At 31.5% G+C, this 22,866-nt stretch overlaps 1 protein-coding gene across 1 annotated transcript in view; it reads right to left on the reverse strand.

Annotated features, from left to right (window-relative positions):
• LOC126740475 (muscleblind-like protein 2) overlaps positions 1–22,866 on the reverse strand; it is a 529,138-nt gene that overhangs the window by 22,151 nt on the left and 484,121 nt on the right. The window contains exons 4-7 of the mRNA XM_050446506.1: positions 11,705–11,875; positions 11,410–11,490; positions 7,960–8,139; positions 2,292–2,534 (exon numbers count right to left, since the gene is read on the reverse strand). Coding sequence (XP_050302463.1) covers positions 2,292–2,534; positions 7,960–8,139; positions 11,410–11,490; positions 11,705–11,875 — 675 coding nt within the window. The remainder of the gene's footprint in view (positions 1–2,291; positions 2,535–7,959; positions 8,140–11,409; positions 11,491–11,704; positions 11,876–22,866) is intronic.

Below are 22,866 nucleotides of genomic sequence, written 5' to 3' on the forward strand. Positions count from 1 at the left end.
CTTAAAACAATTTTTTTTTAAATTAATTCCTGTTTCACAACTACCTTCAAAGACATTTAATAAAACACTGAGTCACACTTATTCCAGAAATTCTTTCTTCTTAAACGGTTTATTTAAATAATTTTTTATTAGTTAAAAACTACATTTGTTACATTTTAAAATTGAAAAACCAAGGCAGAAAAACAAAGAAAAAATAATAATTAAAATAACAAGAATGAAGGAGAAACAAGACGCACAAAATAATAAAAAAATTAAGAGGAATGCTTAATATATTCGTGACTAATGCTTGCAAAGCGACGCTTTTAATGATTTTTCATTTTTAACATATAAACACCCTTAAATAATTTTTTACATTCTCCGGACAAATTACAAACGACACTCCAGTATTTCTTACCATTTTCGAGATCCTTATGGTGCTTCTTAAGTTCGTACTCCCTATACAACACTGAATTACCTATAACCTACAACATACTTACCTTATACAGTACAGACCAAGAATAATTTAAAAAAATGACGAAATATTTGATATATGGATCTTTAAAGTGAATTTTTTTTTAGCATAAAAGAGGAATTGATTGAGAGGACATGGAAGGGGCAGCTTTTTTGCACAGCGCCTGCCTACATGCTTCATTTAAGGGTCTAACTACGCACAGAGGATGTCCTAGAAAAACTGCCTATAAAATAATTAAATAGCTGTGAGTGGTACTTTTGAGGAGTACTAAAAAAAAACGAAAACAAAAATAAAACAGTTGCAGTAGCCGGCTAAAAACCATTGCATAAGGGTTTTGTTGCTTTGCCTTAGCTGCGTTACAATAGCTGAGTCTAGAAGTCAGTTGGCAGCTACTGAGAAAAAGACAGTTTACTAAGATGAAAGATTTCGCTAGGGTAGGTTTTATACGGGATAGACTAGAAGTACATCCTGTACAAAAGAGATCTATAGATGTCATAAAAACTACTTGGAACTTCTATTTCTAAGAGGATAACTGAAAATGGTAATAATAGTAGCAAGAACTGACTATTTAATTCAAGATAAATAAATAAAATATATAATTAAAATTTTCGCAGGTTTGGTCTCAATACAGTGCTTTCTAAGATTTTTCGTGAGGTGCTTATATACAGTACTGGAACTAGTATTATGTACAAAACTTTACATAGATGATTTTTGGTAAATAGGTCAAGATGTTTAAAGTATAAAAGGAAACCTAAAAACGCGTCTGTGAATCAATTGGAGGTTCAAGCATTTATGATTTGATGTCTTATTTATTTTGTTTCTTCCCATTTTTTTATTTTAAATTTGCCTTCAGAAATTCTTATCTAATGTCTTGATTGTGATTTTTAAAATTTTAATATTGACTGACTAAGGCAGAATAAAATAAAAATATTAAAGAAATAAATAATGAGAAATGAAACGCATAATTAAAAGTAAAAAATCGGAGGAATGGCCAAAAAATCGCCGAAGAATGTCTGTAAAATTACACTTTTGGGTTGTCGCTAAGGACTTGATCAAATTATATTAATTATATTATTAATTATTTGCTTTTGTACCAGGATGGTGTCTTGAGCCTAAATTTTTAAGAAATAAGGCCTTTTTAATATTTCTGGATACTCTATACTCTGGAAATATGTCCATTTACCACTATAAAAAGACTGTGTGATTATGATTAAACAATATCAAAAATTCACCAGAGAATTTTTAAAATTCCTTGTTATCTGATTTTGTTTAGGAGATGTTAATGATTCTTGTTAATGATTTTTATCTGGCCTTAAACTGATTTAAATGAGAAAATCATGTTGCCAGCATTAAAAATGTTTTCTTTACATTTTTGTTAATTTTGAAATTAAGAAAAAAATATGAAGAAAATTAATAAGAAAAAAGGAGAAGTAATACGCATTATACACAATAAAAATGCAGAGGAATAGCTAATAAAACTGCGGAGGATGCCTGTAAAGTGACGCTTTTAGTAGTGGTTTAGGACTTTTCCATGACAGTTATAATTAACATTATTTTATTAGTCTAAGTGTGACAAATGTGTGTGCTCGGATAACTTTAGTTAAGTACTTATAAAAGACATTTTGTCGACTTCCTACATTAATTTGCACCTGTTTATATTGAGAGTTGACCTATTTGCGAACATACTTCAAACTGAAAAAAAACACATACATAACGCCACATCTAAAAACCACACACAAGAAGCATAAAAAAAATGATTAGAAAAAACAAAAAAGAAAAAAAAAACAGAAAAGTGAGCGTGCTTTGGTATAGGAGAGCCTATAACAACTGCCTAGCATACCGCGCTTGCAGCAACAGCGGCGGCGGCGGAGGCGGCTCTCGATTGTGCCGCCTTGATTTGGGCTTGGAGGTGCAGAGGGGGATGGAAATAGCGGCACGGGTCACGGTTGCAACGCCCCTTAACTGCGTCCATGCAGACGGTGACCGTGCCGTCGTCGTTCGCCGTCACGCTGTCGGCGGGGTGCGCGAACCGGCACTCCGACTCGGCGCGTTTACATGCGCCGCGCTGGTATTCGCGGCACACCTACAGCACAGAGTACAACATGACAACATTGCTCGGTGTTCGTTGCTCGGGTTTGCTCGGACACACAATACTCGGGCCCCGATGCGCACTCGGCCTGGTTTCGTTTCATTTAATTTTGACTTTTTTGGCTTTGATTGTTTTCTTTGCGGTCGGTATGTTGGTGTCGAAGTTGATTTTCACGTAAAAATCATGCTAAAGCTACGTCCACACCGAAAGCAACACAGGAACATTATGTTCATGTTGCGTGTTCTTGGAACGTGACTGAAATGAATGTTTCTATAGGTTGCTTGATTCCATACTTAGCGGCAAAGATTAAAGGAAATAAAAAAATATTGGCAACATTTTTTTGTTGCTTAACGGTATTCAATAGCAAATCCACCGGAAGAAGGAGGATTTATTAATAATTAAAAAAATATCCTAGAATATACAAGGTATCTCAAAATTTACGCCCGTGCTTTTGGGATTATATAGGGTGTCAATTTGAAAACTTCCCACGAGCTGTTCCAGAAATTGTAGAAGCACTTACCGAAATCAGTGAACAAAGAATAGGAACAATCGCAGTTAAAGCTTATCTACTCGATTTTCAATTTCTCATGTGATATTCTCTGCCTCGTGCAGTCATTAAGTGTAATTCTACAGAAGAAACTATTGATCTGACGAATGCTTCAGAAGTCGTAACAATATTGATTGCAACATTTAGCAGACGACGGACCAACGTAGACATTCAATTAAATTTTTCTTTAATGCCACAAGATTAGCTGAGTCACTAGACGTTGTCAAGTAGTAAGAAGTAGAAGTGAACAAACCTAGAAATTGCGGTCGTCAAAGTCTGTGAAGAATACTTTAAGGTTTCAGCATACCTATCACTCATTGAAATGATGACAGAAAATTTAAAAACATGGGTCTCTGAAGAAGTTTTCAAATATTTCAATTTAAGATTAAATTGCTTCTACCTAAACCAAGCACAAAATTTGACAAAAAAAGAAAAAGTTTCGGAAGGTAAAGTAGAGCAGTAAAAAATGAAGCTTTTCACATTGAGCTCACAATATATCTATCCAAAGTTTCATATACTATTTCATATTGTGTGCACATTGCTAGCCTCCAATGCTAGTACCAAAAGGTCTGTTTTGCATCGCATCAAAACTTGGCTCAGAACTATAATTGAATGAACTTGCTGTCTTTCATGTAAATTAAAGTAATTAATACCCGAAAAATATTGGATTTTTTAAAATGGGCAGACATCGTATAAATTTGAATTAAAATCGATGCTTATACTAGCATTAAAACCAAATATATTCTTATTAACGCTTTGTCACAAATCCTATTTCATCATCCTTCAAATATCTTATTTTTTAGTTTCACCTCCCTAAAATTTTCCTCTGATCTTAGAACATTGAAAGGCTAGAATTAGCATTGCCGTGGAACTATGGCCAGTTTGTTTGCTTGCAACATCTCTGATGCAATGATGCCAAATACTTATGTAGAAATTCCAAAAAAAAACACACTTCATAATATCATAAAAATTTCTCACTTAATTTGACAGACATAAAATAATACTACTGTTCCTCTTTAATAAAATATGAAGCATTTTCTATAATTAATTATGAGAAGATACACTATAAAGAAGTCAACATTCAAAGTTAAATGAATGTAGATAAAGTCCGTATATTAGAGAAAAAGGCAACAACATCGCAACGCCGCTCGGTCGTACGGAAAATAAATATTTTATATTTATTATAGATTTCTTAAATAAAAACTTATTTATTATTTTACGTTTATGATATGATAACGGTTGTCCCTTGATTGTCTTGAATACAAAGACGTTTGTCAAGATGACATTTTGCAAGATGATATCAGCTTTTGCCTGCGGGGTTGCCAACTCAAATTTTTTAGAAGCGGTTTTAGGAATAAGGATGTTAATTTTTTTTTCTTTGAAGATTTTTATTTTGAATCGAAAATCTAACATCAATAAGTTAAATTGACATTACTTTATGTGTTGATATATAGCTGAAATTTGAAAATGCGTGTAAACTCGACAACAGAGAATCGATCAATAGGTTTGTAAACAAGACACCTCCTCCCCCTGCGCCTGTGCACATGTGAATTCAAACAAAGTTGTTGTTTACTAATTCTAGCCTTTCAATGTTCTAAGCCTCTGATATCATTTTTTATTAGTGTTTGTGAAATCTAGGATATACAAAGTATAAAAACCGAAAACAGGATTTGTAGGTGGAGATATGTAACAGGTTTGGCGATGAAGTCAGTACTGAAGTTAAGAGAAAAATTACAAATTTGGTTGTACAATTAGTTCTAGAGAGAAAAAAAGAAATATCGGACATATCAAAAATCTAGTGCTGGAACATATTTTATTAGAAAATGATTTGCGTACAAGCACCTGCAATTTCTGTCAGCCAAAAAAGCAGTGCGACCTTGCAGTGAAGAAGGAACATATTATACAAATGCACCTATTATTTCGTTTTATTTACTAACATAAAATGATGTTCATAGTCCGTTTACACGCATATTTCTGTAATTGTCACGCACTCATATTGTCACACGCTTCCTGTTGCAGCAATAAAACAGAACAAAACATTCACAATAATAACATGACCTTGGTTTGGATAGAATGCTTCTGTTTCAATAAACAGGTAACCGTAAATAGCAATAAAATATTCCTCTGTGCCTCTTTGGTGTGGACCAGGCTTAAGAATGCTTCTATACAAATTGTTATAAATTCAATTAATATTACAAGTTAATAATTTCTTAATATCGACTTTCTGTACAGTTACTCCCGGCCCATTCCTTCAAGACCAACATACCGGCATCGTCGCCCCACGTTCGTATTGGCAGGCCCGACAAGCGTCCTAATTCTATTGGCTGATGCGCGTGAGGATTTTTTGGGGGTACTGCGCTTCGCATAAAAACCCGCCCCCCTCGGGTCTGGTCTGCGCAGACCTTAATTTCCTGATAAATGATCATTTGGGAGTAAATAAGTGTGAGTGCGAATTGCCAATTGACGGCTTTGATTTCCTTTTTTTTTAATAATTGGTAAATCAAACACGGTCCGGGGACAAATAGAGAGAGAGAAAAAAAAAGGTGTAAACCGGGATCCGGCACAATTCCGTTCGGGAAATATTTGCGCTCGGAAAAACCGGGAGTGTGTCGTGTTAAATTTTTGTTTGTTTATTTTTTTTTTATATCCTGTTGGGCCCTGTTTTATGCGCCCCGCTTGTCAGTTTATATATTTGCATGCCAGTTGTGATAAGTGTACTCGGCCAAATGATCATCTATATACAGGGAGGCCCAGACTTTAGAGGCAAATCTTCGAGACGTATCTTAAAGGGATGAATTACAGGTTTTAGAAGCTTAATGCAACGGTGCTAAACTTTATTAATTAATTACTGGTACATTTGGAATCATCCTGCATAAAAAGGAAATGGAGAGTATGGCACTGCTTCAACAATTTTTTTTCGTTTTTAGCCGGAAAAAAACACCCTGTAGATTTAAACCTCAAGAAATGTCGGTAAAGTAACCGGGACACTCTGTATAAGGGATTTGTGATGTATATAGGTCTAGAAAAAATGCAGTGTTGCCTAACTAAATAAGGCTGTATGAATATATTTTATACAAGGTATCCAATAAATAATAGTAAATAATGTAACAGCAGATGACTTTTTACGAAAGAGTCAGGTTAAGTAAAATTTTCCTAGTCGGAAAGTCAAAGACAACCAAGATACAGAATTACGTTATATTTAGTTAAGTCATCTATTACCTTTTATTGCTTTCTTATTATTAATTCTATTAGTTATTGATATTTATTGTGTATGACATAGACGTTGAATATATTGGCCTGCGCGAAGTCCAGACTTTAACCTATTAGATTTTTACATATGGAGATATATGAAAATAATGCAAACAATATTAAAAAATCTGCTGTTAAATTATTTATCATTATTTATGCAACACCATGTATATTATTACTACTATAAATTAGATTAAAATCAGTTAAAAATAAATTGAAGTTTGGCGGCAAGAATAATTTTCAAATTTCAACTCTGAATATCGCGAAAACCGTTGGAGGTAACTATGTCATGTGACCCATCAATTTAACCAGCTAATAATGGCAACACTGTAAGATATACAAGGTGGATCACTATGAGCCTATATATTGTCATCACAAATCCTCCCAATTTTTCATAAAATAATATTCTATCCCACAAAGCTGCCTGAGGGTTTGCTTGTACAAAAAAAATAAAAAACTAAAAAACAAAATATAGGGAAAACCAGCCTTGTAGCACTACGAGACCAAGAGAGAGAGAGATAATAGCTTATTAGCTCCAGCTGATGTCACACCGTGCATTGGAAAAAATTAACTAAATCATAATAAGACAAACATCGGAGAAAATGTTTACAGGTGCACATTTTGGACGGTATTTACAAGAAAAAAAAACAAACACCCTGTATATTACAATAGTCGGGTATTTTACATAAATAGATTTAAAGGAAAATATTTGATTAGTGGTTCTGTATAAAATTGAAAAAAACAGTGCCGAATCCAATAACAGAATGGCAAAAAAGCAAGTAAATACATTTTCTTTGGGATATAAATAACAACTTTGTCTAACATTAACCATCACAGCTTACACCCGAAAAATTGAATAATTACTAAAAGTAATTGTAGGTTGATTCTTAATTAATAAAATGCTTTAGAGATATTTTAGGCACAAAACGACGAAAAAGTGCTAAGTTCAAGGGCGGAATGGCACATACGGATCTAAATTTAACACCAAGTAACGCTGAACTGAAGTATAACATTTGACCCATTAGAAAACGTAAAAATAAGCAAATATTTTCCTTTAAACCTCCAAAATACACTTTTCTTAAAAACAAAAATAACCCTAAAAAAAACTGACAATATGTACAACATAAAGGTTGGGAAAACTGACAACTACATAGTCTATGATGTGCTGTATAAGCTGGGTTTGTCACCTTGACAAGAACCGTCAAAAAAACATCACTGTCAAGCTGACAAATAGCCCGAAGTGTCACACAGGTTAGTATAGCATTTTAGGGTGATGGTGGATGAATGGATAGAAGAGGGGTGAACTGAGTGATGTTAGTAATGAGTGAGTTCAGATTACCTTCTGTTAGATTTTACTTTGTCCATAATTATTTGACCAAAACTAAAGAATAAACCTGCGAAAATAAATTAAAAAAAAAAGCATAAAAAAATAACAGTTTGTCAGTTGTATTAAAAAGGGTTACAAAATAAAATAATAATAATAACAATAATAATAGTGATTTGCCGATAATAAAAAGCTCTCTGTATATTGTAGAGGCAGTTTCCCATCAGTTGTCTGGTAAAAAATTAAAAATAAATAATAATAATAATAATAAAAAAAGGAATTAATGGAAATTTTCCTACCTCTAACCGGTCGGACCTGGGCATCTTCTGTTGGGTGGTGACGACTGTTTGAGGTACGACCCCCAAAGGGCTGCCAACCCCGGTGGGGTCGGGCATTATCGTCTGCATCATCGGAGGGGCGAAGTAGTGGCTGTAGGTACTGCCCACTTGTGGCATGCCTGTGAGATAGGGGTTTGCCGCCTGAAAGTTCATTTGCCAATTCATATTCTGAAGAAGAGAAGCATTCAATTTTATTAAAAATGGGCTTAGTTTAATAACCTGTACCCTTCATTCTAGGTCTTTTGATTCTTCCTGGATATGGAATAAAATTGTCTGGATGAATATATTTATTTAAAAGGCTTGAAAATACAAAAGAAAAGATAATCTTCTTGGTACAACTGTTTCTTCTAGGATATTACAAAAAATAGTTAGCATAGGCACTTGAAAGAAGCAAAGATTCAATTTTACCTAGACAAACTAATTTATTTCAGGATATCGAAGTCATTTAAAATAAAAATTTTTTTTTTCTTGAAATGCAAACATTATTAGGCAAAAAAAAACTGCCAGGAAAAATTTAAAAAAAATTTTTTTCTCGAAAACCTGCCTCAAAGAATTAGGAAGCATTGAAAGTAAAATTACTTGGATACATATATTTATTTAAAAGGCTACAAAGTATCAAGGTTCTCCTAAGAAAACCCAATGCCAAAAAAAAGAACTATTTTAAGTTTATTGAACCACAGTCTACTAATTTTCAAAATGTGTTAGTTTTAGTTTTATATTTAATATGTTAAAAAATGCATAGCTTCCTTTCTTAGCAATAATCCTTTGTAAAAAGTCATCTTAGCAAAAAATTAGTAGTAGGGGAGAAAGTTATGCAATTTTTAACATAAAACTAAAACTAGAAAGTCGACACATTTTAAGAGTTTGTGGTTCCAATGTCCAAGTTTAAAAAAAATAGCGAAAATGCAAAATTTTTAATTATTCGTGACCTAAAAGGGAAAATATGAATTTTTTATATTAAAAAATTTGAAAAACCTTGTCTTTTTAAAAAAAAAAATTAATAAAAAGTTAGTTTAAGTAATTATGAGAGAAATATTAAAATTTGTTAACTGTAAAAGAAGTTTTTCAAATTGTAGAATACAAATATTTTTAAATTTAGCAAAAATCAGTGCAGATGAATATTTAGTGCAGATAAAATTCAATTACACAGACCGTATGGACTTTTTAAATTCCTAAATATAAAAGAAAAATGAACATGATTTAAAAATTTATATTATATAATTGTATCTAAATCTCTAATGAATTTTAGCAAAAATTAAACAACATTAAAATTTGTTGCCTAGAAGGCAGTTTATGTACATTTTTAATTAAAAAAAATAATAAAAACAGAAAAATCATAATAATTTGATAATTGATAAAAAATTGTGGCTCAAAGATCCTCTAAGTTCGATCTTAAAATACGCATAAAAAATAAATGCCTTTATAAATTAGGTGCTAGTAAATTTATTTGACTAATAGGGAATATATATTTCTTGTTTAAAAATTAGCAATAATTTTCTTAAAATAATTTTAATATTTTTCAGTGTTTTAAATAAATGTATCTTTTTCAGGTAATTTTAGTTTAAGTGTTGCCTAATTTTTTCCGACTGGATGTCAAGAACATTTTTTCTCATTATTTCTAGGCAGTTTTTCAAATTTCCAGAAATATCTTTAAATTTCAAGAAGAAAAATATGTATATTTTGAATGACTGATATTCTAAAATAAATAATTTCGTCCACTGAATGTTAAAAATTGAATATTTGCTTTTTGCAAGTCGTTCTATTATTCTACGATTATTTTTTGTGTAACATCCTGGAAGAAAAATAAGTATTTCATCTTTAGTCTATTTCTAATATTTGCAATATTTTGAAGAAATGAAAATAAAATTTAAATTTTTATTTTGTATTTTCTAGTCTTAAATAAATGCATTTTTTCCAGGCAATTTTATTCAATATGCCAAGAGAAATAAGAAACCTAGAATTAAGGATCCACCTTTAAATGATTTTAGTCTTAAAATGTGGATAGATATTCCAGTAAAAAAATACTATGATGATTAAAAGGCAATTTTTTTCTTAATTTTAAATATGAAATAAAAATCTAAAAGTGATAAAGGATCCAGATTTCATTAAATTTTATATTAAAATATGCATAAAAAATCAATTACAGCAAGTATGAAGAGAAATTTACAGTTTTGGACTAGAAACAAATTTTTATTTGTTTTATAATAAAAAATAAATTTAATTTTTTTTTTAAAAGAACGATAAGGGAAATTTAAAATAATTAGTTCCAGCATTTTGATATGCTTCATATGATTCTAAGATATGCAGAAAACATCAAATAAATTTCAAAAAATATTAAAAACAATTCCTGGTTAAAATCTTAAAAAATATCGGTTAAAAGTAAATTTTTAAAATTTATTTGGTTGCAAAATATAAATTAAATTTTATAGAATTTAATTTTAATACTTACATAAAAGACAAACTTAGGAAAATATTAAAAAAAGGCAGTAAAATAATTCTAAATATTTCCTTTTAACTTAAAGTCAATTAAATAATTTTGAGTAAAAACAAGGGAATATATGAGTTATTAAAATAAATAAATATTTAAAATAAAATAATTATGATATTAAATGATTAATAATAGAAGTAGTAAAAGCAAAATATATAAAAGAAGCAACAATAATGTAAACATGCAACGCTAAAGCAGGCCTAAGACAAACATTCGTAAGTAAAGCCATTAATTCCCATATTTTAACACAGCTGTATACATTTCATTATTTATATACTTTTTTTTAAATTTTATTGCATATTATTGATACAGTGTATACATTTAACAAATAGTAATAATTTTACAAATATACATTTTTTTGATGCAGGCTAACTCAGAGTAAGCGACAAAACTGAGTTTAAACCTTTAGTGGGAAAATTACGTTTTTTAAAGTCAATTCTCTTGTAACTAATAATATATTATGTTTTTAAATTTTAATAATTTGTCCCTAAAATCACCATTTTTAGCACCATTTAAACCCTCAGCCTATCTTATTTTACACATTGACAATTATCATAAGACTTTAGGAGTTTCTGACAACAATCATATATGTACATCATACAAACAAAAAGATAAGTCAAACCATTTACAATCAAGTTTCAACCCTCTGCACTAAGGCTGTTAGACATAAACAGCTGTGCGTCAATTTCTATATACGATCGAATTAAATGATAAGACTCCCGCCAGAAATGGGAAGATGCTTATCTTACGAACGCTGTTTACTACAGAAGTCCTCGTTTAATCGAATTCTGTCTATGACATAAATAAAATAAAATAAAACGGTTACTACTGTTGCGGCAACGGGAAGTAGGCAAAGCGAAAAAAAAATAAATAAAAAATCATGCAGGAAAATTAAAGTAATAAGCCAACAAAAGAAACATTACCATATGTGCATACTGGCCGTCTAGCGTCATTGCCAACTGCGGTGAAAAGTATGTCAAAGGAAAACTGTCAAACGGATCAACCTCAAAAAACCAATACAAAACAAATATTAGTACCAAAATGATATAAGTACAGTGGGACAAAGTGCAGCGGGTCCCTTTGTTCCACTGTGTCTCTAAAGCGGATTAAAATCATTACGCCAACCCAAATAAATTTAATATGAAATTAGAAACATTCCCAAGTAAAAAAAAAAACATCGAAAAAGCTCTTGAAGTCTTGAGCGCATGCCTGACTTACCACCGCTTGAACTTGTCCAGGCACTAAAGGCTGACCCGGTGTGAGACCCATTTGTTGCATGAGGGCGTTCTTCAAGGCCAAATGATTCCTTCCGTTTATCAATAGTTGATCTTTCAAGTGTTGCGGCGGATGAAAGTATTTGCACGGAGGCTTTTCTCTGTTACATCGACCCTGAAAAACAAAAAAATCATCAGTCAGCATGTTATCACGAGAAATATGTCAGTTTGGCAACGTTTGTAATGTCATGCGGGTTGTATGTGCCCGAGACTATATTTCAAGCGATTACTAGTATCTATTTATATTAATTATCTATGTTGCAATTTTTTTAGATATGTAGATTCTTAAGGATTTAAAATAATTAATTTTGTTATGAGTGAATTAACAAAGGGACATTCTAAATGAAATAAATTGATTGTAACGGTCTTAAAAATTTCGTTTTAAAAACGTCGGATTTAAGGGGCATCATGCGGGCCATCCGTGTCCGCGATTACTTCAAGTAAACAAAATGACTGTGAAGAATTATTAAAATTTAAAAATGAAGAAACAGCATTTATACATATAGTAAAACAAGAGGAAATAAGATCCGAGGATCAGGAAATTGTTAAAAAATCACAAAATTACAGACATTGAAATATATGAAAAACCAAACCTGAAGTTGCAGTAACAGAACCTGTACCTATACCAAAAGAAGAGGAATTAGGTACCGAATATGAGGAAATTATTGAAGTAGAAATCCCGAAAAGTGAAATATCAATAAAAAATAATACAAACAATTATATTTTCAAACATAGAGTAGTGCACAAATCAATAATTGAAAAAATTGTTACTACTAGACCTCGGGATTTTGGTGTGGTACTAAGAGACAAATTAATTTTTTCTTACAGGCATTTCTGGAATAAAATGTAATTTTCTTGACTTTTATTCACTGGATTTTAGTAATTTTTTCAGAAAAGACTAAAAAAGTCTTCAGAGTGGCCCACAAATCAATAATTAAAAAATTTTGACTACTTGAGCTTGAGATATTGGAGTGTCAAATAAGGGACAAATAATTTTTTTTCTTACAGGCACTCTTGAAATAAAAATGTTATTTCCTTGACTTTTATTCAATCGGTTGAAGTCATTTTTCAGAAAAAACTAAAAAGTCTCCTTTAAAGACTTCAACAAAATCAATAATGGAAAAATTTTAACCACTAGAGATCGAGATTCATGTCAATCAGTGACAATTTTGTTTTCTTATTGGCACTCCTGGAATAAAAATATTAGTTTTGTGACTTTTCGTCAATCGCTTTTAGGAATTTTTTCAAAAGAAACTAACAAAGTTTTTAGAGTAGTTCCCCAATCAATAATTACAAATTTTTGAATACTAGAGCTCCAGATATTGGCGTGTCAATAATGGACCAATTATTTTCTTACTTACAGGCACTCCTGGAATAAAAATGTAATTTTCTTGACTTTTAGTTAATAGATTTTAGTAATTTTTTCAGAAGCGACTAAAAAAATCTTCAGAGTAATCGAAAAATCATTAACTTAATAATATTGATTACTAGACCTCCTAATATTGGCGTGTCAACAATGGACTAATTATTTTCTTTTTTACAGGCACTCCTAGAATAAAAATGTACTTTTCTCAACATTTAGTCGATAGACTTTAATAATTTGGCCAGAAGTGACTAAATGAGTGTTTAGCGTGACCCAAAAATCAATAACTAACAAATTTTGACTAATAGGGCTCGAGATATTGGAGTGTCAAATAAGGGACAATTTTTTTTTTCTGACAGGCACTCCTGGAATAAAAATGTAATTTTCTTGACTTTTAGTTAACAGATTTTAGTAATTTTTTCAGAAGCGACTAAAAAAATATATAGAGTAACCGAAAAATTAATAATTGAATAATTTTGATTACTAGACCTCCTGATATTGGCGTGTCAACAATGGACTAATTATTTTCTTTTTTACAGGCACTCCTAGAATAAAAATGTAATTTTCTCAACATTTAGTCAATAGACTTTAATAATTTGGTCAGAAGTGACTAAATGAGTGTTTAGAGTGACCCAAAAATCAATAACTAACAAATTTTGACTAATAGGGCTCAGATATTGGAGTGTCAAATAAGGGACAATTTTTTTTTCTGACAGGCACTCCTGGAATAAAAATGTAATTTTCTTGACTTTTAGTTAACAGATTTTAGTAATTTTTTCAGAAGCGACTAAAAAAATATATAGAGTAACCGAAAAATTAATAATTGAATAATTTTGATTACTAGACCTCCTGATATTGGCGTGTCAATAATGGACTAATTATTTTCTTTTTTACAGGCACTCCTAGAATAAAAATGTAATTTTCTCAACATTTAGTCAATAGACTTTAATAATTTGGTCAGAAGTGACTAAATGAATGTTTAGAGTGACCCAAAAATCAATAACTAACAAATTTTGACTAATAGGGCTCGAGATATTGGAGTGTCAAATAAGGGACAATTTTTTTTTTCTGACAGGCACTCCTGGAATAAAAATGTAATTTTCTTGACTTTTAGTTAACAGATTTTAGTAATTTTTTCAGAAGCGACTAAAAAAATATATAGAGTAACCGAAAAATTAATAATTGAATAATTTTGATTACTAGACCTCCTGATATTGGCGTGTCAATAATGGACTAATTATTTTCTTTTTTACAGGCACTCCTAGAATAAAAATGTAATTTTCTCAACATTTAGTCAATATACTTTAATAATTTGGTCAGAAGTGACTAAATGAGTGTTTAGAGTGACCCAAAAATCAATAACTAACAAATTTTGACTAATAGGGCTCAGATATTGGAGTGTCAAATAAGGGACAATTTTTTTTTGACAGGCACTCCTGGAATAAAAATGTAATTTTCTTGACTTTTAGTTAACAGATTTTAGTAATTTTTTCAGAAGCGACTAAAAAAATATATAGAGTAACCGAAAAATCAATAATTGAATAATTTTGATTACTAGACCTCCTGATATTGGCGTGTCAATAATGGACTAATTATTTTCTTTTTTACAGGCACTCCTAGAATAAAAATGTAATTTTCTCAACATTTAGTCAATAGACTTTAATAATTTGGTCAGAAGTGACTAAAAAAGTCTTCAAAGTGGCCTACAAATCAATAATTAAAAAAATGTAACTACTAGGGCTCGAGATATTCAGGTTTCAAATAAGGCACAATTTTTGTTTTCTTAAAGGCACTCCTAGAATAAAAATATCAATTTTTTGACGTTCAATGAATTTTAGTAATTTTTCCAAAAGAGACTAAAAAACTCTTCAGAGTAGTCCACAAATCAATAATTTAAAAATTTGGACTACTAGAGCTCGAGATATTGGCATACCAATATGAGCCAATTTTTTTTTCTTACAGGCACTCCTAGAATAAGAATTTCATTTTCTAGACTTTCAGTAACGAAATTTTCAGTCATTTCAATAATTGTATTAAAAAGAAAACAATTTTTTAGGCAAAAAAAATTAATCTGATATTTTTCTTGAATGATAATTTTCAAAATATTTTAAGCCATGTTTTTTATTTCTTATAAGCAGTTAAAGTAGCTGATTACTTAGAATGCCTGGAAGATATAATTTTTCCAGAAAATATTAATAGTTTTCTATACATTTTAGGGAACAAAAATATTTTGTTCCAGGCATTTTAGTGACTCCTTTCAATCGGATTTAATGCAGTGATCGACAGTTTAAATGAATTTTTGATGTAACAAATGTTGGTGGGTTGAAACATAAAAAATATAAAATATTGAATTTTTCCATCAAACCACACAACTTTGCCCCTTTTCTCAATTTTTTTCAAATTCATTACATGACTTATTGGACTGAGATGGTAGGTATCTAGATTTTATACTTCGAAAGGCTAACACACCCTTTTTGGATTTTAAATTAAAATTGCAACGAGGCTTTTTTTTACGATTTTTTATTTATTCACTGAAATAAACTTACTCAGCGAATCAACACACCCCACATTTTCAAATATCAAAATAAAATACAACCATTTCCGTGCACTTTTCAATATTTAACACCCAATTTGCATAGACATATCCATTTCAGATGAGCCTTTAATTAATTTATTGCCCGACAAATGAATGGTGGGCGCGAATTCGCAAATTAAAAACGAATCTCGAGTATTTATTATTAATTTGTCGGCACTTTAAAGGGGGGCTACAGTAATTACAATATTGTATTTCTTAGCTCTTCACCCCTATCTCCCTTTTTTATTTATTAAAATGCCAATTTAATCGAGGTTTCATTCAAACCCATCAGAATAACATCCCGAGAGATAATTCGTGCCCCGCTTACCGAATTCTGCCGTCTTTGATCAAACTTCGGCGCTCAGGCTACTCGTCCGACTTATTTAAATTTTAATTAAACATGGATTTAGCACTGACAGACTTTATAATTATAAGCTTGTTCATTTTCAGGACGGACAGGCGGGCGATATAATCTTTGGGTAAAGAGATTTTCTACCCTTCCTCCTCACCCTCCCTCCACCGCCTCAATGAAAATCAATTGGTTTTTTGTGATTTTTACTTTTAAATGAGACCTTTAACATTCCTACTAATTTTTAATTTGATAAAAATTGATTGCCATTCCATACATTATAATGGCACCTTACCTACTTTTGCATTGAATTATTTACATTTAAAATAGTAAATCATCATTGTCTTGAAATGTTTTAATAATATATTCATTATATATGTAGGTTGATTGGAATAAGTACGTTATTAATGGGAGTAAAAAAGTCTGCTCACCCCTCTAGCTCTATATACCTTGCCTTGGAGGATGTTGTGCAAAAGGACATAATTATCATCTTTCATTACATTTAACAAGTCCAAGATATTCTAGCTTTCACCCGCATACCTTAGTTGATTCATTCGTTCTTTTAATCTTGTGACTCTCTCTCTTTCTGACTTTCTATTTCAATTGCCTGTAAGAAATGGAAATATTTTAGTAATTCTAGGCAGTTGATTAAGTGGTTCTTTTAACCCTTTCTAAAATTTCTAGGAGGTAAGAAGAAGAGAAAAGAGTTTTACGCTTGTAGGCATGGTTCAATTCCAGGCAATTGATCGAGTTGTTCCTTTGATCTCTCTCTGTCTTTCTGTTTCAATTACCTGTAAGGGATGGAAATATTTTAATAATTCTAGGCAGATAATTAAGTCGTTCCTCTCATCTTTTCTAAAATTTTCAGGAGATAAGAAGAAGACAAAACAATTCTTTGCTTTTAGGCCTAGTTCTCTCTGTCTCTCTTTCTCAAGTGCCTGGAAGAAATACATAAGTATTGGCCGATTCCAGACAGTTGATCGAGTTCTTTTAATCACAAGTGTTCTTTTAATCACATGACACTCTCTCTCTCTCTTTCTGACTTTCTATTTCAATTGCCTGTAAGAAATGAAAATATTTTAGTAATTCCAGGCAGTTGGTTGCGTCGTTCTTCTAACGCTTTCTAAAATTTCCAGGAGGGAAAAAAGAAGACAAAAGAGTTCGATGTTTATCGGCACGGTTCTTTCTGTCGCTTTTTCTCAAGAAACACATAATTATTAGCTAATTCCAGTCAATTGATCGAGTTGTTCTTTTGACCTTTCTCTGTCTTTCTGTTTGAATTACCTGTAATAAGAGATAGAAATATTTTAATAGTTTCAGGCAGTTAATTCAGTAGTTCCTCTCATCCTTTCTAAAATTTTCAGGAAATAAAAAGAATACAAAACATTTCTACGCTTTTATGCACAGTTCGCTCTGTCTCTCTTTCTCAAGTGCCTGGAAGAAATACATAAGTATTGGCCGATTCCAGACAGTTGATCGAGTTTTTCTTTTAATCTCATGACACCCTCTCTCTCTGACTTTCTATTGCAATTGCCTATAAGAGATGGAAATATTTTAGTAAATCCACGCAGTTGGTTGCCTCGTTCTTCTAACCCTTTCTAAAATTTCTAGGAGGTAAGAAAAAGACAAAAGCGTTCGACGTTTGTAGGCACGGTTCTTTCTGTCTCTCTTTCTCAAGAACCACATAATTATTAGCTAATTCCAGTCAATTGATCGAGTTGTTCTTTTGACCTTTCTCTGTCTTTCTGTTTGAATTACCTGTAATAAGAGATAGAAATATTTTAATAGTTTCAGGCAGTTAATTCAGTCGTTCCTCTCATCCTTTCTAAAATTTTCAGGAGATAAGAAGAAGACAAAATAAATCTAGGCTTTTAGGCACAGTTCTCTCTGTCTCTCTTTCTTAAGTGCCTGGAAGAAACATATAATTATTGGCCAATTCCAGGGATTTGATCGATTTATTCTTTTGATCTCTCTTTGTCTTTATTTTTCAATTACCTGTAAGGGATGGAAATATTTTAGTAACTGTAGGCAGTTGCTTGAGTTGTTCCCCTCATAGATTGTAAAATTTCCAGTAGGTAAGAAGAAGACGAATGGCTTTTACGCTTTAAGGCACACTTCTTCTGTCTCTCTTTCTTAAGTGCATGAAAGAAATACGTCATTATTGGCAAATACCAGACATTTGATCGACTTATTCTTTTAATCTTGTGATACATACACACTCTCTCTTTCTCTCTGTGTTTTTCTGTTTTAATTACTTGTAAGGGATGTAAATATTTTAGTGATTCTAGGCAGTTCGTTGAGTCCTTCTTCTGACTATCTCTCTCTTTCTCAATTGCCTGGAAACAATATATTATTATTGACCAATTCCAGACAGTTGTTCGAATTGCTTTTTAAATCTTATGACACACACTCTCTCTCTCTCCCTCTTGGTCTTTCTATTTCAATTGCCTGTAAGGGATAGAAGTATTTTAGTAATTTCAGGCAGTTCATAGACTCCTTTTCCTGATCTCTTTTCAGGAAGAGGAAGACAAGAGGGTACTCTTTCAGTTCTCTTTGTCTCTCTTTCTCAAGTGCTTGGAAGAAATACGTAATTATTGGCCAATTCCCGACAATAGATCGAGCTGTTTTTTTAATCCTGTGACAATCTCTCTCTCTTTCTTTCTGTTTCAATTGCCTGTAGAAATATTTTCGTAATTTCAGGCAGTTAATTTAGCCCTTTTTCTGATCCTTGCCAAAATTTCCATCTTCAATATGTTTCAGGGCTTTTCTGAAGATGTATTCCGAGAACAAATTGAAAATTTCAGAAGATAGTATGCATTTAAGGTCCTTCTTATCCAGGTCAGCTTTACTGAGAACTTTACTAGAAGGCTTTACGAAAATCTAAATATCTTGGAAGTGCTTGTATGGATTTTATTGATTTTGGCTTCATATGAAAGCTGAAGAGTTCCTTTACAAAAAAGGTCCTTAGAAGTGTTTTTGTAACTGGAGTACTTTTGGAGTTATCGAGGAGTTCTTCCGTGACTTGGAAGAAATGTGGATCCTGTTAAAGGCTTCATACAAATCCATATATAGAAAATACATGCATCGATTTTAATAATTTTGGCTTCATATGAAAGCTAATTAGTTTCTCTATAGATTATCCTTGCAGAACTATCATCATTTACGGGTGACACACTTGATCAAAGGCCTTCTTATAATCTACGGAATATGCCTATACATCCAGGATGCATCGCTGGAATAATACTTAGATCAAAAATAAATAAAATATGATTTAGAGAAATTGTTGATAAATTCTGGACAACAAACATTTTTTTCCAAGAAGTTGGAGTCACTCTTCAGATAAATTGTTGATAAATAAGGTAGTAAATACGTTTATGGAGAAATTAATGCATTTCGAACAATAATTGGTTAACAAAAAGACCGAGCTAATAAAATTCAACTGCCTGGACGATATCTACGATTAAAAACTGCTACTAAGGGAGAAATTCTACCTCCATATCCATGAGTTCTATTTTCCAGAAACTCTCCTTAATGAAATATTCTTCTAATTGTTTCACTGCTTGCCAAACAAAATTGCCTTCCTTAAAAAAAGGGCAAAAAAACCCTTTTTTATTCTAAGTCTACGTCCTCTCAATTTTGCTTTATTTCAGCGACCGCGCCCTTAGGGATCCACACCGAGAGCGTTAATTTCGTCAGAATTCTTCATAAGCCCTTACAAAAAGTGTCCTCATGCACGAGAGCGAATATTACTCATCCCGACTCTTTATTAGCCTTTTTAAGGATTTGTTTTTGTTATATTAGATGACAGGGCTTCGTGAAATTTCAGTTTACTTCGTTATTGAGTAAATTAGTTTTTAAAAAGTTACTTGAGGTTTTCAGGTCAGTTTTCCGCTCCTTGTGGTGGGGTTCTATAGCCTTAAATGTCATTTTTAGTATTAGTGACTTGGAGCATAACGCCACCGTCCTCGAGTTTAACCCCTTATTGCATAATTTTTTATTTTAAGTTGAAAAAATATATGTGATATTATGCCGCAAGATTAAGTAGAAAAATATTTAAAAAAATTAATGTTTTGTTTTTGAAAAAAAAATGACATTTTTGACATGTGCCAGATTTGGCACAAATTTTCCCATAGGAAACAAAATAACAAAATTACCAGAAAATGTATTTATTTAAAAACAATATAAATACATCAAAAAATATTTAAACTAAATATAAACCTTAAGAATATTTAATTATTCCACGTGAAAACGGCGAAAACAATTTCGATCTTTATTTAAACACAACCTGACATTACACTTTTCACATGTAATTTGGGTTTTACCCTTACACTCAGGAAATTTGCATCTCTGGCGATCTATCCGGACGAATTTCTTGGGCTGGTATTTGCGCAAAAGGATATTTCCTTTTTTTAATTCTAGTTATGGCTGAAGTGCGCAACTAGGTCTGCCCCGCTTTCTTGGCACAGTATGCGGTAAGAGGTTAAATCCTATTGAGAAGTTCTAAAATAAAAACGTTTTTAATTTGAGAATTCGCATTAAGTGTGACTTAGTGAATCATTACACTTAAAGAATCTGAAGACATTCAATATCAAATTTGTCTTACACTAAGTGATAAAAGCATCCAGGTCTCTATGCAAGCTTATGTCTATAGTCTCTAAAGAATTTTAAGTAATACAGTAAGCACAATCCATCCTCAAAACAGTCAACAACATCAATGATGAAGAGAACCAATGTGGAACACTAGAAGTGACTCTGACCACATTAGTGACTGCTCTTCCAATAGAAACAAACTAAAGAGATCAGCTGAAGCAGATCTTTTTTATTTGGGAAGCTCTCGTGTTTAAGAGTGTACCAGTTTGGATATTTGTCATGTTTGATGAGCTTCTTGGGTACATACCGTTGTATTTCTTTCACGACCAATCAGTATCCAGAAAATAAACAATGAGAGTCTCACTGTTGACCTGCTGATATTAATAGAGTACAGTTTTACTCCTAGTTCTTATAGCTGGAATAGATTGTGAAATAAGAGTTGATCGAAGTGAAGAATGGTGCATTTTGGAGTTGGTAAGAGGTGCATCTCATTCTTCAAAGTTCAAAGTTCTCTGCATGTAGGAATATGCATCAAAAAGAGCATGCGCAACTGCAGAGTTCACTTAGGTTGGCATACGCAGATCGCTTTCCTTATTTTTACGCAAATATCCTGATATGACAAGAAAATGAATGCTGTATAACTGATGCGTCTAATCTCTATGTTGAAATCACAATAGGATGTGGCATTTGTAAACTATTGGCCCTTAAGACCTCTAAGATTGCAAGCACTATTAATAGTTGTGTATGTTGAAAAGCTCCTTTTCTAGATAAATCTTGTCAAAGTGGTTTAAGATACAATTCTTTTTGAAAATTTTTGAATCATGGAAGAATCTCATTCTATTTCTGGTGATATGTGAACTTCAACTCACTTACTTGCTGGCCACCGATCACTCACTTGCTTGCCAAAGTATTAAAGTATGAAGATTTGTTTATAAAATGATTCATTTATTAAGAAAACAACAAATATCTTTAGGCAATGGAGCTATCCATTTTTTTAGTTCCCACCTAAAGTAATAAAAAAATCCTATCCTTTTGAATTTTTTACTATTACACCATAAAATTTTGCACTTTATTCAAGAAATATAACATTCTCACTATTCTATTGTTGGGTTTCATACGATTTGCCATTCCAACATTGTATTCGGCATCATTTTCCCAATTGCATGGGTAGCAATGTTGGAATGTTTCATTTGAAGTTATCTTAAAAATTTGTCAGTTAACAGTTATTTAACCTTTATCTGAAAAAGTACGCATAATCTTTAATACAATATTTAAAAGCAGTTATTTTAAAAACCCAAATTAAGTTTGAGTGGTCGATTTTTCCGGTTAAAATTTTTTTTCCAAAAAACCCTTAAACACGTATTCAATCATTTTATTGGTAGAATACATCTTTCAATTTTCAGCCCCTACCTTTTCTGGTTCTTGAGATATACACATTTGATATTCTTCAATTTGAATAAAAAAAAGTATATTGCAGGGCTGATTGTTCCAGTTTAATTTTTTTTTGAAAAAACCCTTCAATAGGTCTTTAAAAATGTTATTAGTAAAATACATATTCCAATTTTCAGCCCCTTACACCTTCTGGTTCTTGAGATACAAACGTTTGTTTCTAGAATATTTAAATTAAAAAAAATCATATTCCAGGGTCGGTTTTGCCGGTTAAAAATATTTTTTAAGAAAAATACTTAAATAGGTATCCAATCATTTTATTGGTAAGACACATTTTCTAATTTTCAGTCACCTACCTCTCCTAGTTCTTGAAATACAGCCAGTTATTGTTGGTATATTTGAATTAAAAAAAAATCATATTCTAGGGTCGATTTTTCTGATGAATAAGCACTTCTTTTAATACTTCCAATATTCTGATCTGACATGGTATGTCATCCTAACATTGTATTCAAAAATAAATTCCAACTTGCCTAGATGCCAATGATGGAATGTGTTGCTAATTATTTTCCCTTTTTTTTAGATTTTAAGTAATTTTTTTAACGGCTATAAAATAAGCATGGTTTAACTACCTCGATTAAAAAAAAACCTATACTTCTAAATTCGTTGCCATTCCACCATAGAATTCAGCACTTTTTTTAATAATTCCAATATTTTGACCTCTATTTGGTGGATTCGACACGGTTTGCCATTCCAATATTGTATATAGCACCTTTATCCAATTTAATTTATAGTTGAAAATAATAACTTAAGTAAAAGTGTAATTTATAACCAAAACCTTAA

This window comes from Anthonomus grandis, chromosome 9 (assembly GCF_022605725.1).
Source record: "Anthonomus grandis grandis chromosome 9, icAntGran1.3, whole genome shotgun sequence".
NCBI classification, from domain to species: Eukaryota; Metazoa; Arthropoda; class Insecta; order Coleoptera; family Curculionidae; genus Anthonomus; species Anthonomus grandis.